Source organism: Camelus dromedarius, chromosome 2 (genome assembly GCF_036321535.1).
Source record: "Camelus dromedarius isolate mCamDro1 chromosome 2, mCamDro1.pat, whole genome shotgun sequence".
Lineage (NCBI taxonomy): Eukaryota > Metazoa > Chordata > Mammalia > Artiodactyla > Camelidae > Camelus > Camelus dromedarius.
In genome coordinates this window covers 60,591,983-60,609,976 of record NC_087437.1, presented here as the reverse complement: position 1 = coordinate 60,609,976, position 17,994 = coordinate 60,591,983, and the positions used below count along the sequence as shown (strand labels likewise).

Here is a 17,994-nt window from a genome sequence, read left to right as displayed (position 1 = left end):
GAGTACCTGGGAATGAGATCCTCCCTGTTTGGCTAGAGAATGTGTAATGAGAACACTGAGTGAGAGACAGAGGACCCCTGGGTCTGAGTTTGTCAGTCCTTGAGCCTGCTCTGTTCCCTGGGGAAGGAAGCCCTGCTCCTCCGATTGGGCTATGAACCTGTTGCTTATCAGACAAGATGATCAGTGGAAGTTCCATGGGCTTCAGGAGCTGTACTCTTTTGTTATCATTGACTCCCTGTGTGACCTCAGGCAAGTTTCGCTCTCCTCTCTGGACTTCAGTTTCCGTTGTAAAAGGCAGATCATGGTGGCTCTGATATGCCATTCTTCTTCCCTCAGTTGCTATCTGCTCTGGAGAATATCAGGGGGGCTTGTCTGGTGGAAGCATTTTTTTCATCCCCAACTGGATCCATGGAGGAGGGGGCACCTCTGTAATTCACACAAATAGACTAGCAGGTGGCCCTGGCAGAGGGGCTATGGCTTGAACTAAGGGATGGAATAAATAAGTTTCCTTAGCAAGCCTCACCCTGTGAGGATGAACAGGCTCACTCTGTCACACTCTAGGAGCAACCAGAAGTTATTGGTGGAATTTGTGTTCATTAAGTCATTCCTTTAGTGAAACTCCAGGTGACACTGATAAGGTATCAATCAGCTACAAGCTAACAGCTTGGGTGAGCTCATTCACAGTGGGTCCTTTCCTAGTCTCTCAGGAGTCATTCCTCAACTGTGACTCATAAGGGACCTTGCTGTTGCTGGGCTCCAGGGGCTTCTACATCAGACCCATTTTCCTGGCCTTAGCATGGACATAGCTTTGTATTGATACCTGTGTGTAATGGGGAACTCTGTCTCAGTTTGAGCCCTGATCTTCCTGTTTCTGGGGTGCAGACATACCTGGGTGTATCAGAGGAATCGGTGGGATGCAATGAGGGAATAATGAGACAGTAACTTAACACAGGAATAGCCTTACAGAGGAGCAGAAGCACTGAGGACCATTTGATTCCCATTCTGGATTCATACTGAAGTTAGAGGGAGAGTATGAAATATGAGAGCTGGCTTCACTAATAATTCTGTAAGGTGTTGGGCTGAAGCAACACTGCTTTGGGACCCCCTGACCCTATACCATAATACGAACTACAGAGAGCCTTTCTCTGCCAGAAACACAGTCCTGGTTCTCCAAGGATTCAGGAGTTTGCTTGTCATGCAATTGACGGAGAGTAGGAGACGCTATCTAAATATAGCCTCTGGGGACTCAGAAAGAAGAGGGTGACGGGGAGCAGAGAACCTGTATTGGCAGATGGGGGCTAATGAACCAGCAAAACAGATGAACAATTCTTTTACCTAAAATCTTAGGAAAATTCATATTTTTATTCAACAAACAAACCATAATTTGTATCTTTCTATTTCTATGGGCTGTCATGTCTATGACTAACGAAAAGTCCAATTTTATTCTGGGGGACACTTGGAAGGGCTGGTGTGCACAGGGTAATCAGGAATGGTGAATATTTGCAGCAGTAAAAGTGTTATCAAAGGACATTACATTCTTACTCCTGAAGTCACTTCCTGAGTATTTGCTGTTTAATACATCTGAATTTGTTTGTTGAGATCAATGGTAGACATACTGAACAAGTTTTGTGAATAAAAGCCTCTTTAAAAGTATTTTTCCAATGAAACTGAACTTAGGGGAAGCCATGTGTATTTGGGCTACATAATATTCTATGTGTAAGCTTTTCAAAGGCAGATTCTCTGTACTCATCACAGGGCCTTGGACAAGGAGGATGATTTCTAAGTGTGAACTATTAGGTTTCACGATGTTACCATCGTTAAGGTGTCTCATATTGGTGAGAGGGGATGCTGAGAAGAGCCACAGAATTTGGGGACTGGGAGTCCCCCAGCTTTGTCTGAGCCGTTTCAGTGTCATGGCAAGGGCTGAGGCTTGACCAGGAGGCTGAACTCCACAGGGCTGGTGTGACGTCTTGTCTGCCACCGTTCCCAATGTCTAGCATCGTCTGGAGTAAGTGGGCACTCAGTGAATATTATTATAAGTGAAAAGTAGACAGTGTGTCTCTTTCAAGATATCTGACTAAGAAAGGAGGAGATTTGCGGCTAAGGGAAAGTTTTTATAGGATAGGAGAGATTTGATCGTATAGTTAGAGCACAAGTAGCCTACCTAACAAAAAGAAGGTAATTGAAGAAGATGTGAGGAATAAGAGCAGAAGGACAAGCAGAGGGTGATCTTGAAAGGAAAAGAGAAAATTATTCTTCCTTGAAGATGGGTAAGAAGAGGGGTGGGAAACGTTCCAACTCAGTCAGACCTGCATTCAAGGGTAAGTCTCTCCTCCTGGAGCTCAGTATATTGGTAACCAATCCACAAAAGATTTTTCCCCCCTGAAAATTCTCCCTGCAATCCAGACTTTAAAATTTATAAGATTAAAAGTCTTCAAGATTAACTCGAAGATAGGGTTTTAAAGCCATTAATAAATCTCCATCTATTTCATTCATATAAGATTTAATCTGAGTGGAAATTAGTGTAAAGGAGGCTAAAGAGTAAAGAAGTACAATCAAGAATACTATATTTGGCTCTATCACTAAGACTTTCAGAGAAATTATTCATATCCCAGCTACTTCCGAGGAGGGTTTCAGATGACTTAAAATGAAAACATATGTACAAGGAAGATAAAATTGATATAAAAAGAAAAAAGTCACAAAGCATGCTCAGGAAGGAAGATTATTATACTAGGAACCAGAAAGAAAGGACTGTAATTAAAAATTTTAGCTAATTTAGAGATTTATAGTCAGAACTTTTTATGTACTCCCAGCCCCTTCTCCATGCCCCCAACTCTACTAGCTTGTAAATAAAGTCATTGCCCTTCAAACTTATACAAGACTGTTTTCATCCCATTAAAAACCACAGCATTGAAGATGACCATGCTGTATGGAGACCTGCAGGTAGAAGAGCTGTGTGCTGTCATCACCTGCCATGGGCACTTCACTGGGGCAGAGGAATACAAGGAGAAGGCCACCTAATCTGTAAAGGCAGCACATGCTCAGTATTAAGTGGATACCCAGTAAGCACTGCAGGAATTCAGGCATCAAGAGCTATAACTGGGAAGGCTTCTGCAGGAGGGAATAAGGGTGGTCCTTGAAGAAATGTAGAGCCTTGATAAGAGGACTTGGGTAAGGGGGACAGCAGTTAGTACAGTAGGAATTTGCATGACCACCAGCCACAAGACAAGCCCTACAGAGGGTGTGTGAGTAAGAAGGATGGCTGGGGACGTAGGTGATGGTAGGTGATTTGTTAACCACATATTCCAGGAACTATACTATACAGGTAAGTTGATTAGTTTGGATTTAGAACTCATGAAGGTCACTGAGGAGAGGAGTCACACAATTCAGGCTGCATTTGAGGAAAAGTCATCTGATGGATGACTGGATAACAAGGAAGCAATCAGAGGTTGGGAGATGGTTTAAGGGGCCACTGCAATAATCCAGGCCTAGGGGTGAGGGTGGGTTAAGGACCTGGATTAGAGTGACGACAACAGAAATAATAGCAATAAAGATATGATGTTAAGGAATAATCAACAGTATCTAGTGACTAGATATTTGAGGAAGAGAAATGTCAAGTAGCACTAAGGTTAAAAACTTAAGTGATGGAGAGAATATTCTATTAAGTACAACTATTATTAGCCATAGGTAGAAAAAGTTAGGTTAATAAAGCTTTTTCCTAATGAGGAAGTAGTGAGGAATGTCAGGTAAACCAGATCTGAACAAAGCACTAAACTTTCAGAGAAAGAAATGGATCTATCATTAAGAGATAGCTTTCCTAGTCTTAAACACCACTAGGAAAGTAGATATTTTTGATCAAATGACTCTCACAAGATTTAGAAGATCTTTTTGTAGAGATTTATAGTGTGGAACATATGGGACTTTCCTCTTGTTTTTAGTTCTTCCATCTGTGAGGTAAATGAACCCAATTTTAGACATCCTCAAGAAAGATTACATCACTGGTTCTAATCTTTCCTTCCACCAGAAAATTCACTATATCTTGTTTCACATGCTAGTTGCTTTTTGCACTAACTTCTATATAATTAAAAAAAATTATTCTACTGTAGTGAAAAACTGTCCAAATGAAATTTGTCATCAACAGCTGATTAGCAGAAGTAGGGATGATATGTTGGACTACTTTATTCCTACCTTGGGTAAACACCAGGTAGTTCCTAAGGTTTAACCTAGAACCAGTTTAAGAGAATGACCAGTTTAAAGGATTTTTTTTTAAACACACTTGTGAGAAATCAAGTCATATCGTGATAAGAATGGAAAAGATCTGCAAGGCTGAGTGTGCTATGTGCATGCAAAAAGGTTGAGAGTCAAACCAATTAATCAGGGGGCCAGCTCTGGTTCAAAGATTGGAATCTAAGTACACTACACTAGAATTAGATTTCTTCTAATTACATAATATTAGCCATATTTAATAAGATGCAGAGAGGTTATCACCTAAAGAAAATTGGTAGTTAATAATTTTAAAAAACAAACCACAGTCCTTTGATGTTCAATGAACTAGATTTTCTTAAAAGATTAGGGCTGTCTCCATGGTCTGTTTTCTAAATTACAAGGCTATCAGATGATTTCACATTTGACAAATAGCTGTTTTCATCTTTTGCTCAGATTACTTTCTCCTCATTTACTACTATCCTAAACAGACTATACTTCCCTTAGGACACTCGCAATGAGAATCTGGCACATCCAGCTACTGAATCATCTGAGTGTTATTCCTGGGAATTTGAAATTCTACAAATTCTGAACTGCTTATTCTAGCAGTCTCCTACATTAGGCGTAAGTCTGTTTTGTAAACAGCCTCCTAGGATCTATTATTCTGCATTTAAAGTTTGTTTTAGGATGATAGGCTCCTGTGCAACTACCATGGCGGTGCTCACGGTGGAGATGAAGGGGAGGTGGGGGAAGGCCTGTCATGGCTGTCGGATCAGAGACCCATTTCTGGCTTTGATCCTTGTTCCTGCAGGCCTGTGGTTGTAATGAAGTACAAGGACATAGTAGGAAAAACTGGAAACAATCTGAAAGTCCTTCAGTCAGTGAATGGATAAGTGTATTGCAGTATATTCATAAAATGGAATCCTACTCAGTAATGAAAATTAACTACTGGTATGTGCAGTAACAGATGAATCTTGGATGCATCTGGCTAAATGAAAGAAAGCACACCCAAAATGCTACATATGATATCATTCCATTTATATGACATTCTGGGAAAGGCAAAACTAGTTTAGGCAGAGAAAAGATCAGTGATTGTCAGAAGTTGGGGTTTGGAGGAGTTATTGACTACATAGGGGTAAGAATGAGAGACGTCTTGGGGATAATGAAACTGTTCTGTATTCTTGATTGTGGGGGTGGTTACATGACTCTATGCATGTGTCAAAACTTACAGAATTGTACACCGTAATTTTACTGTAAATAAAAAAAAAATAAAAAGTGTATATAGTAAGAAAGCTAGGATAGTAGCTTCCCTTGCAGTAGGAAGTAGTGACTGGGAGTGAGCTGAGGGGGGTTGCCTGGGGTGCTGGTCATGCTTTGTTTTTTTGAGCTTCATGCTGGTTATTACATGGGCAATGTTGGCTGTAAAAATTCACTGAGGTATATGTACACTTATGATATTAATGCCTTATATATATATATACTTCAATAAAAAGTAAACTGAAGAGATGGTGAGAGAATTCCAGTCTTCTCTATCCTCTGGTCTCCTCCCCCTAATTCTTCCCACATCTGTTTACTACTATCATCGTAATAGAAACTGCTAGAAAAATCCTAGTGTGAAATCTTCCCTTGTAAGGTTTAGAACCTGTTCCTAAAAGTCTCAAACAATACCAGTTCACCTGACAACCAATTATGCTCACAATGCTGTTTAGCAGACTAGGATTCGTTTTGCCAGCTCTCAGGTAACCACATTTGGGGGTGCAATGGAGAAAGAGGTGGTACTAGTGGAAAATCAATGAGAAACTAGTCAGTGAATAAGTAGTGACTATTTTATTTTTAGTTAAGTTGAATGAAAGAAAATGTATCTTATCTGGGCAATTTAAGTAATTTTTTCCAGGCCTGCTTGTAGACTCTCAATAATTAATGTTCTGGAGAATTGCTAGGGACTGTAGGGCCTAACACTGTGCACAGACTTAAGAATGGCTTTATGAAAGCTTGATGTCTCCTAGTTCCATGTTTAAGGCTGAGTTACAGTAGGTCACAGTCACAGCATCTCTGACAAAGAGTAGGAATCCTTAGAAGAGATGAGTAAACATGATTCTAAGGACAGAAATGTAATTTCTTAACTAAAACTCTGTCAAAATTTCTCTATAGGTGATGAAGAATGGTGGACCATATTCTTTTTCAGTCTTCTGAGAAAAGACCATAAATACACTCCAGAGCAAGGGGAAGAACAGATACTGAGAGTCAAGTATCAGACGCTGTGGTCGGTGTTGTGTACACACTGCTTTATTTCATCCTTACTAACAATCCTGCAAGGTAGTCAGTCAAGTCTCATTTAAAATATGGCAAAATGAAGGCTCAGGTTAATTTGTACAAGGGGAGTTAGAACAATTCCAGGCTTCTGATTCCAAAGGAAAAAGGAATTAACTTTTGGAGTGCTCCCCTTTATTTGTATTCTTACTGATTCTCAAAATATCTCCATTTTACAGGTAAGTAAACAGAAAGAGGGATGACATGACTTGCCCAACTAATGTTATATAACCAGTAAGTGGCAAAGTTGGCATTCAAATCAAGCTCTGATTCCATAGCCCACATTCTTCACATTATAGTACTCTGCAGCCAAAGCCAATGAGAACTACGCTGTGCAATTCAAGATAAATGGAATCTTCAACATTGGCCTAACATTTGTGTTCTTCCCTGATGTCTTTCAAATTGGACCACTTCAATAAAATCTCTGAAGTTCACTAAAATTTACTTTCTTTTAATCAGTAATTCAAATCTTGAGGAACTGAACTGCCCACTAAATTCAGCTTGCAACATGGGAGGAGAAGGAACTGGAATAGTAGAAAAAACACTGTTCCAGGAGCCAAGTGTTAAAAGCTCTACTCCCGGCCCTGCTCCTGATTCACAGAGCAACTTCTACAAGGACACAGGGATCCCTGGGCTCGTTCTACCACCTGTGAATCGAGTATTCAAGGCAGAATCTTAGAAGGTAACTGCCTAACACTTTAGAAAACAAATTATCTTCATTATTAAAGTCCTCAAATTGCCACCTTCGGCATTTAAATACTAGGTAGTGTTTCAGCAGGTATTTGTTGACCAGAGTGTACGCTGCTGGAATGAACCTGTCAAATTCACGTCCATCATTTTTTGAAGAGCTCCATGCAGATATGGAGTAGGAAAGCAACCAGAGATGTGTATTTACATTTTTGCCAACTTAAGAGTATTAAGAAGCATGTTAAAAATATACAGTATTTCATAAAACATTCAAAATAGTATTATTCCCTGTGACTCAGAATAGTGGACTTTTCCCCCCTAATGAATAGTGTCCCATTTTTGGTTCTAAAGAGGTTCTTTCCTTGTATGTCACTGTGACAGTGTTAGGCTAACTTGTTTCCTAGAAATAGTACTTCAAGCTGTGATGGGAGTGACTTGTTCTGTGGGTCTGTCCTTACTTATTGCGTGACTCTGGGCAAGGACCTTCATCTAAGTCTATCCTTATATGTAAAGGGGCACTAACATGACAGTAAGTCACAGCACCTTACATAGTTGGGGCTGAAAAATGAGGCAGCATAGTATATTAGAAAGAACTTGGGGCAGAGAGATTTTGATACCAATACCCAGTACTGCCATTTACTAGCTAAGTAATCTTGGCCAAGTGATTGTGTTTAAGCCTTACAGTGGGGCTAGTCACTCTTATTTCTTTTGAAAAAATAAGTGATAATATACTAAAGTGGCTGTTGCATAGCAGTACTAAGCAATTAGTACTTTTATTAATAATTCTATACAATCTAGAAAGGTGCACAAATGTTAGTATTTTCTTACAAAAAATTACTTAACAAGGACATTCAGAAAGCAATGTAATATACATTTTAACACATAAATGGTATCATTTTATAACCTCTTGATATTTTAAAACATTTGATCAATAAATATTTCAAAATGACTTATGCCACTTTGCTATAAGGTGATTTCTGGGGCTCTTGAGATCATTTTACAGTAATTTTCTTCTAATATGTTTATGTTTGGTAACAACTTATATTTGGCATATAACAGCTATGGTATATATGTCAATGTGTTAACATACTCAATTCTAAAACCTACAGAAGAAATTTGATTAGGTTGCTTAATGACTATTGAATTCAGTTTACAGATTATGTGATGCACCAAACTTCCAAGAAAATGCTAGCTTGTTAAAATAGTTTTTTTTTTTCAGAATATAAGACACATTTAACATACAGATTTTACAATAAAGTTTATTAGCTGTTCTCCTCTTTCTCATAAATGGAATGGATAATATTGATAATTCTTTACAAAGCAGTACTCATTTGTTTAAGAAACTGTAATGAAGAGGCTGTCAAAAACATATATTTAATAAACAACTCCAAAAAAGCAATGGGAAGCCAAACAATATTATTAATATATAAAAAGACCAGAGAAATTGAATTCTGAAATTATCTACTTTTCACTAAAATTTCTTAGTTGCTCACCATGAGGATCTGTGCAACTCTACTGCAGAGCAGCTATGAGAGATGAAAGGTGTGCAGTCTGAGGGGAAAACACTCATACACATGAGGCTTTTGCCTATTTGCCTATTAATGAAAGAAAAACTGGAAAGAGAAGCGGAGACCAAATCCAAACCAATGACAAGAACAACGGTAACAACAACCCCCCTCCAAAAAACAAAAAACAAAAAACCCCACAAAAAACCAACCAGGAACCAATTGAAAACTTTTGTAGAAAAGAGGAGAACATGCCTGTATTTTTACTTATAACCTAATTTCCCTAAAGGTTTCTTTCCGCAACCACCATACCCCTATTTTCATTTCACATGATTAAGGAAGATAAAGTCTAATCAATTAATATTTAATTTAAAAAACAAACGAAAAGTTAAGAGTAGGTGGCAAAAGAAAAAAAATATATCTTAAATATATGTTTGTGTGTGCAACTATGTAAAGAAAATAATTCCCATAGTTACAGAGTTTAAAGAAAGTTTATATATATTTATATATATATATATATATTTATTATAACAAAATAGTTATTGTGGGTAAAATATTCATTAAAATCTGACCCCTAAGAATACATTTAAAGTTTTAGACTATGAATTGGACTCCTTTCCCTTTGTCATAATGATTACTACATCACCACTGTAATGACTGTTCTGTATTTGTATCTATGAAATTTTCTCAACCTTATGTGTAAAAGGTGAGCTCCCCTAGCACCTAAACATGGCCTCAATTCAGAAAATGTGATGATCATTATATATGAACTTAGGTAAGACACTATAAATAGTGTTGCACAAGAAAATTAAAAACATTTAAACATTGTTATTCCTAGCAAATCTATTGGGGGGAAAAAAAACCCTCAAACAATAAAAGACTTTAAGAAGAACTCTTATGAAAAATGAATATCCCTTGTGAAATTACGGAAGTTAAACCAGATATTAATTGTGAAATTAAAAAACATATGCTTGCCTTATTTGTTTCTAATGAAATATTTGCTTTGATAACAGAAGTCAATTGAGAAAAGGACTTGAGAGCTAATATATTGGCCAAACCATGCTATTAAAGCTAAGCGTGCATCGTTGCTCAAAGTTTACTAAATCACTGATTAAAACCACTTTTCTTTCATTTATATTGAAATTTGAAAAGAATGTATATAAAGCTGTTCCGAAAATCTCTTAAAGTTACTTTCCCTTAAACATTAAGGAATTTTACCACAATTTCCCCATCTCCCCAAAAGCTATTAATAGCTGGTCAGGCCATTCTGTCTTCAGTTGTGAAAAATGGCCACAAACGAATGGTGACACAAAATAATACAGATGCTACAATTTGAAGGAGACAGTAAGATGTTAAAAATAAGTGCAACTGCAGACCATGATGAGTGGAATATGATTCAACACAGAAGTACTGAAGACAGACTCCAGAAGAAAAGGGCAAAGAAGTGTAAAAGAAAGTGAGATTGTGGAAAAGAGAAACAGAGAAACATCAAGTCCTCATAACTTTTCTTTTGCTGGAACCCAAATGTAAGGACCAGACTGTTCTTCTATAATCTGCTTCACTTGGTTGTAAATGTCTTCCAGCGTATCTCCCTGTACAATAGCTGCAATGACAGAAACAAAATCAGAAACCTCCATTAATTGTCTATCTTCACCATTACAATTACTGGTGAAAGAGTAGAAGCTATTTCTTAGAAATATATACTCAATCAGGAAGAGATATCATTTCATGTACTGTTTGATTAGTAAAAACGTTCATTAATTTTTCTATTTATAAAATAGAAAAAATTTTCTTTTTGTAAAATAGAAAAATATTTTACAAATAGAAAAATTTTACTTTAAAAATTTATCAGAAGGCAAGATTTGGTGATTTTTTACTTTGTTTTGTGTATCTGGGAAATACACACTGAAGTATTTAGATGTAAAAAGAGTTAACTGCAACTTTCACTTAAATATTTCAGAGAAAAATTGTAAATGTGGTAAAATGTTAACATCTGGGGAATATGGGTAAAGAGTATATGAGAATTGCTGGTTCTATTCCTGTGATTTTTCTGTAAGTCTGAAATTATTAAAAAAAAAAACCACACAGGTTACAACACCATGACACTTAATAATACTTAATATGAATGATACAAATATAAACTAATCATTATTTCAAACAAATAAATAATAACAAAAACTTGTCCAAAAGAATAATTTAAAGAATAAGTAAGGGAAGATTATTTGGGAATTTCTACCCCCTTTTTCTTTTTAAATGAGTAACATCTTAAAATGGATCAAAACTTATGTAGTATAAGAGAAAAGTTAGTTTCATAGAAGAAATCAGGTCTGAATGCTTTCTTCTAGTCAAGTATGAATTATTCCTGTACACTCCTGTCTTTATCATCAACCTAAGAAACATTAAATTTCAATATTCCTCATCACCACAGCCTAGATTAGGTGAATTATTCTGAAAATGGTAACACTTATTATTACTACTGGTAAATGTGGGCATAGTTCAAAATCTTTTGTAATGGGTCAGTTCATATGGCTCCAAAGCAAGATTCTATCATAAAGGGCATTACTACACTGATGCCAACCTGTGAAATGTTCAGTAAATTCTTGTTCCAGTTTCATGGCTCTCTCAAACGTCTTTCTGGCTTGTTCTTCTGTTAGACGTTTATTCATTTCCCTATGCAAATAAATTTAGAAATTGGTGATTACTACATTATAATACTTCTGAATAAAGATGATAAAGGAGAGAAGATACGTATAAAATCACGAAAAGTTGAGCTCTGTTGAGAATCTTAATGTCATTAAAAACTATATTTAGTCACTGAATATGTAGTTTTAAACTTGGAATGACAGAAGGAGTCCATACATTTTTGCATTAATGATCATAAGGAATATTGGTCTGCAGTTTTCTTTTCCTGTAGTGTCTTTGTATGGCTTTTGTATCAAAGTAATGCTAGTCATATCACATAGAGTTAGGAAGGACTGACATTAGTTCTTCTTTTAAATGTTAAAATTTACCAGGGAAGCCATCAGATCAGGAGCTTTTCTTTGTTGGAAGTTTTTGATTACTGATTCAATTTCCTTAGTACAGAATGATATATATGTATAAAATACATATAACTTACTATAGTTATTGGTCTATTTAGATTTTCTGTTTCTTTGTGATTTAGTCTTGGTAGGTTTTGTGTTTCCAGGAATTTGTCCATCTAGGTTATTCATTTTTTTGTTGCCCAATTGTTCACAGTATTCTTATAATCTTCTTTATTTCTGTAGAATCAGTAATAATGTCTCTACTTTCATTTCAGATTTTAGTAATCTGAGTCTTCTTTTTTCCCCCTTATTCTAATTCTGTTTACCTAAAGGTTTGTTATTTTTGTTGATCTTTTTGAAGATCAACTTTTGCAGCCTAACATACGGTCTATCCTGGAAAATGCCCGTGTGCATTACTTCTTAGCTTTTGGTAGAATTCAGTAAGTCCTCTTAGCTTAATGTTTTACTTATGAGAAGACTTTTCATAACAGAGTCAAGTTCTTTGGTAGGCATGAGCCTAGATTTTCTATTTCTTTTTTTCCTATTCTATTTCTTCAGATTGTTTTGAAGTATAACTTTCAAACATAAAAGAGGAATATCATAAATGTACATCTTGATGAGTTTTCTGAAACTTACGCTTACCTGTATATCTAGTACCTAGATCAAGATCTAGAATATTACACCAGCACCTCAGAATCTGGGTGTGTTCACTTCAGTTACCAATCTACCTTTCAGAGAGTATCCCCTATCTGATTTCCATAAGCAACGATGAAATTTGGGATCATGGAGTACATATACTTTTAAGTCTGGGTTTTTAAAAAAAACTCAAATTATGTTTGTGATATTCTTCTATACTTTTGTGTGTAGTTGGAGATTGCTCATTCTCATTACTGTAGAGTATTTCATTGTGTGAACATGTCATAATTTATCTACGCACTGATAGGTATTTGGATAGCTTCAAGTTTTTGATTATTTAGTACAGTATTTCTGTCTAATCCAGTACATGTTTTTGGTAAACATAAGTAAATATTTCTATTTAGTATTTAAGTTATATGCATGTTCAGCTTTAGGAGATACTGTAAACAGTTTACCAATGTGGATGTACCAATTTATATTCTTATTAGTACTATGAGTTTCAGTTACTCCATATCCTTGCCAACATTTATTTTTTCATCTTAGCTCTTTTGGCATATGGGTGTTAGTATACGACACTGTGGTTTTCACTTGCATTTCTATGAGAACTATCTAAAGTGTTGATTGACTGTTTGGATCCTCTTTTGTGCAGTATCTAAGTTCTTTACTCATTTTTCTATGGGTTGCTTGTGTTAACATTTTTAATGTCTACTATATGTGTAGTGATAGTCCCATTTTCATTTCTAATATTAGATATGCCTTTTAAACTTTCTTTTCTTGATCTTTCTTATTAACAGTTTATAGTATTTTCAAAGAAAGTATTTTTCGTTTTGTTAATCCTCTCTACCATATGTTTATTTTATATGCTACTACATCCTCCTAATTTATTTACTTGACAATTTTATTACCACTGAGTTCAAAACATTTGTTAACATGGTGAGATTTCTTCTGACCCATTAAGAATTTCCAAATATTTGGGATTTTCTAGTGATCTTTTTATTATTTACTACTATTTTAATTTCATCATGGTCAGAGAATATTTGTTTTTAATAACTTTAAATCTGTGGCTTAGCATATAGTTTTGGTAATTGTTCTAACTGCATTTGAAATTAAGGTATAAATTATACAGACGTTGAGGGCAGTGGTCTACATGTGTCAGTTAGGTAAAGTTCCTAATTTGTGTTGTTCTATACCCTTACTGAATTTTTGTCTGTTTTCTTATTCTATTATTTTGTGATTGTTAAGTTCACCATGATTGCAGAATTAGTATTATTTTTCCCGTGTTGTTGTCAATTTGTGCTTTAGGTATTTTGAAACTGTGCTTTTAAAAGTACAAAGAAATGTATAAACATATCTTCCTGATAGAGAGAACCTTTCACTTTTATCAATGTCCCTCTTTATATCTGGTAATACTTTTTTTACCTTGAAGTATACTGTGAAAGCAATATAAACCAGCTTAATTTGTTTAATATTTGCATAGTATATACTTTTTTTCTATTCTCTTTCAGCCTTTCCACAGAGTAACATTTAAAATGTGTCTTATGAAGCAACAGATAGTTGATGGGTTTTATAGCACACTATCCAAAATATGGCACCTTGACATATTGAATATTTTAAGCTGAAGGAATCTGAAAAATGGCAGGTGCAGGAAGGAGACTCTGGCCTTTCCCTGAAGCAGGTCAATAAGATCTTCATATGAGAAGTGACTTCCTTATATCTGAAGAAAAGGAGCATTTGTATCTCTGAAGATGGAGGGAAGCTGCATGAATAAGCTTTGCTAAGTTTCCACTAGTTTACTATTATGTAATATCCTCTGGTCCTATCATATTTTCCTATCACTTCCACTCTTCATCTAACCTAGTATAAAAATGCTCAGGTTTAACCATTTCTTTGGGTCTTCATTTTTTATGAAGGGTTCCATGTTATGTAAAACTTAAATAAATATGCATGCTTTTCTCTTGCTAATTGGTCTTTTGTTACAGAGGCCCAGCTGAGAACCTAGAGGAGTAGAAGGTAAAGTTTCTTCCTCTTCTACGAAAGCTACAAATAGTTGTTTTTTAATTCCTCTATTCTGACAATTTTTGTCTTTTAATTGGACCATTTCGTCTAGCATTTAACTGATGAAACATTTGGGTTAATTTATACTATCTTACTACCTATATCCTTTTTGACAAACCTGTACTATGTTTCTACTTGCTCATTCCTCTCTTCTTTTAGTATTTAAATTCTACTTTTTGCTATTAGGCAAGCAGTTATACATTATTTTATTCTCTTAATGGTTACTCAGAGCTGCATTGCCCAGTTAAGTAGGTACTAGACACATGTGACTATTTAAACTCAAATTTCTAATATGTTACTTTATACTTTAGTATATTAATGCTGATGATTATGATAGTTAATATTAAGGGTACTTATTTAATCCTTACAATACCCTCTGAGGTGGGTATACTATTACTATCTCCATTTTACATATAAAGGAACTGAGATGCTAGAAGGGTAATTAAATTACCCAATCTCATAAGTGACAGACTGGATGTGTACTTAGAGGCTGTGCCTTAGGCATTTACACTTACATGATATTTTCCATGGATTTGGGTTTAATAAAAATGGAGATTGGGTAAAGCTGTGCAATCTGCAATCTCTTTATGGCATTTCCAGACACATCAAGGATACAGTGTTTGCCCTAAAATAGAGGGAACAGAAAAGAAAAACAAGTGAACCAAGTATTTTCAACTGTATCAAAGGTACATTTCTTACAGGTACAAAATTTGATTTATATTTTTGGATCCTGTTCACTTTAAGCAAACAGGTCATTTCTGTTTTGAAAACAATGAATACTGACTATGGATAGTTAATTTTCCATTCTCAAATTTTACATTTAAAAAGGAATGAAAATACAGTTCCCTTATTCCTAGCTTTCATAGACCAGTAATCTCTCCAAATGGAACCAATATGGGGTTCCCATCTTATTTTGCTGAGAATGGGCATAAAAAATATCTTAAGCTACCATTTTATCATAACTATCATTTCACAAAAGAATATGTATGATCAAACAAGAAAGTAAAAGCCCAAAATAAAAGAGAATCTTTAAAACTGAATAAATTTAAATTTATAAAATCCCACTATCTCTATTCTATCCTTTTTTTTTTCATTTTATTGGGGACCAGCAAAAACTTTACCACAAACTGTAGCATTTGGAAACTCCAGTTCTGAATTTAAGACACTTCCCTGACATGCTTAAATTCACTGCCAAAGGCCATTTAGGTTTTTAATAAATATGAGTATTTCCATGTTAAATAGGGTAGTACTTCTAATTTATCAGATTTTATTACAACATTTAAAATCAGGTACTCCCCCTAAATGCACTTTGTAATCTAAAGACTTGAGTCTACTTCAATGAATGGTAATTTCAACTTAGTAGGAATATTTAAAATAAAAATTTTAATATTATATGAATACTTCAAATATATAGAAAAGTAAAGAAAATAATACATACACAGACCCACCATCCACTTTTCTCAGGTATTACTATTTTACCTGATAGCTTAGAAATTTAAAAAACCTTAACATTGAAATATTAACATTCTATATTTTATCCCCCTCTCCACAGGTGTACACTATAGTTTGATGCTCATTTGCAGACGTAATATTTCTTTATCCCTTATTTCCTAAAAACAATGACATCTCTTACACAGCTACAGTATAATTTCAGTTGATTACCTAGTATCCTTTACTGCAAAAGAAAAAAAAAATTTCTTGGTCCAGAATCCAATCCAGGATTACATATTGCATTTAGTTGTAATGTCTCTTTAGTCTCTGTCAATCTGACATAGTTCTTTAAGTCTTTGTCCTTTATGATTTTGATATTTTTGAAGAGTACAGAACTTTTTTTTTTTTAAATGAGTATGTCTCAATCTGGGTTTGCCTGATGTTTCCCATCAGATGGCAGGATATACATTTTGGGCAAGAATACCACAGAAGTGATGCTGTATCCTTCTTACATCACATCAGGAAGCATATGATGTCCATTTGTCCCATTACTAGCAATGTTAATTTTGATCACTTGTTAAAGGTTTTGTCTGCTGGATTTCGCCACCATAAGATTACTATTTTCCCTTCGTAACTGGTAAGTATTTTGGGGAAGGATATGTTGAAGCTACATAAATATCCTTCTTCTTATCAGATATTAATTCACTAATTAATTTTAGCACACACTGATGATTCTTGCCTGAAACAATCATGGTGGTCATCAAGAGAGATTTCCTAATTCATCATTCCTTCTAATTTTATTAGTAGACATTCTAATAAGGTAAGGCAAAGCTTTCCCTTCTAACCATTTATTTATTTATTCATATATTTATTTATACCATTATGGACTCTTGGATTCTTATTCTTCATGTTATAATCAGTTATTATCATCATTTATTTTAATATTCAAATTATCCTAGACTTGGCCACTGGGGGACTTTATAGATTGGCTTTGGTGTCTTTTTGACATATTTTTATCATTCTTTAAGCCCTTCCCTAGTTTTCTGGCATAACAAAATGTTATAGGTCCATCTTGTACTGTCCCAATGGGATGAGCCATCACTCCAGCGAGTTCTGAATCTTTTTAATGAAGGATGGTATTTAAAGGCCAAGATACAGGCACTAGATATTCTCACTATTTACTGAGGAGTCATCATTTGTAGACCTTTTTTGTGGACAGAGCAAGAAAACATATGCACCTATTTCTATCCTATCTATATTAAGATGCATGGATTTATATTCATATCTCTAATTCCAATCCAATTATCACAGTTTATTCTACCCTATCCCCTTTGACATTTCTAAAATCTCTTTTTTGACAGTGAGAAACCTACTCCCATTGTCAATGTATTAATTTGCTCAACTCTGAAACACACATTAGTTTCAGACCTGTTAGCTCCTGCCACTCTGAAAAACCTAATTAGAGTTCAGTATTTATTCACAGGTTTTCTGTCTAGTCTATCTTTAAGGATTACTGAGATTAAGACTAATCCTCTCCCTTCCCCTCTTCAATGCAGTTATTTGAAAATTAATGTGGAAAAAACTATTTGAAATGCAGTTAGATTAGATTTACTGTTTGTATATCATTCAGACTAGACTAGACTAATTAATTTACTGTTGGTGTATCATTTAGCTTTTCCCTCATCCTTTCTATTTTTTGAATATACAAAATGTTAATATAGTTCTAAAAATAAAAATTATATAAAAAGGTATATTTGGAGAAATGCCACACTTCCATCCCTTCTACCTTATCCCCAATCTCCCGTACTTTCTACTCCTCCCTCTGTAGGTGACCGATCTCATTTGTTTCTGATCTATCACTTTTATATCTTATTTTTGTAGGGATTGTGTATTTATATCTTTTGTTCATTTTCTACTAGATTTTTGGTCTCTGTTCCCTTAATTCTTAAGGGTTCTTTATATTTCAGGAATATCAGCCCTTTGCAAATTTTTCTGTCAGCTGTTTTTTAACATTGGTAGTGGTATTTTCTAATAGTTTTTGGAAAAGTTTTTTTGGCCAAGCAAAGGCCTTTTTCTTCCATGTGTTCAAATTTGTCAATCTTTTATTGCATCTGAATTTTGATTCATGGTTAAAAAACTTTCCC

The 17,994-nt window shown here is 35.0% G+C and overlaps 1 protein-coding gene across 18 annotated transcripts in view; it reads right to left on the bottom strand.

Moving 5' to 3' along the window:
- Nucleotides 1-8,439: 8,439 nt before the first annotated feature.
- Nucleotides 8,440-17,994, bottom strand: part of DLG1 (discs large MAGUK scaffold protein 1) — a 228,839-nt gene continuing 219,284 nt past the window's right edge. For all 18 annotated transcript variants that reach the window (XM_064493982.1, XM_064493986.1, XM_064493998.1 and 15 more), the window contains 3 exons: nucleotides 14,935-15,044; nucleotides 11,284-11,375; nucleotides 8,440-10,308 (listed from right to left, as the gene is read on the bottom strand). In XM_064493982.1, the coding sequence (XP_064350052.1) occupies nucleotides 10,202-10,308; nucleotides 11,284-11,375; nucleotides 14,935-15,044 (309 nt within the window). In that variant the 3' untranslated portion in view covers nucleotides 8,440-10,201. The remainder of the gene's footprint in view (nucleotides 10,309-11,283; nucleotides 11,376-14,934; nucleotides 15,045-17,994) is intronic.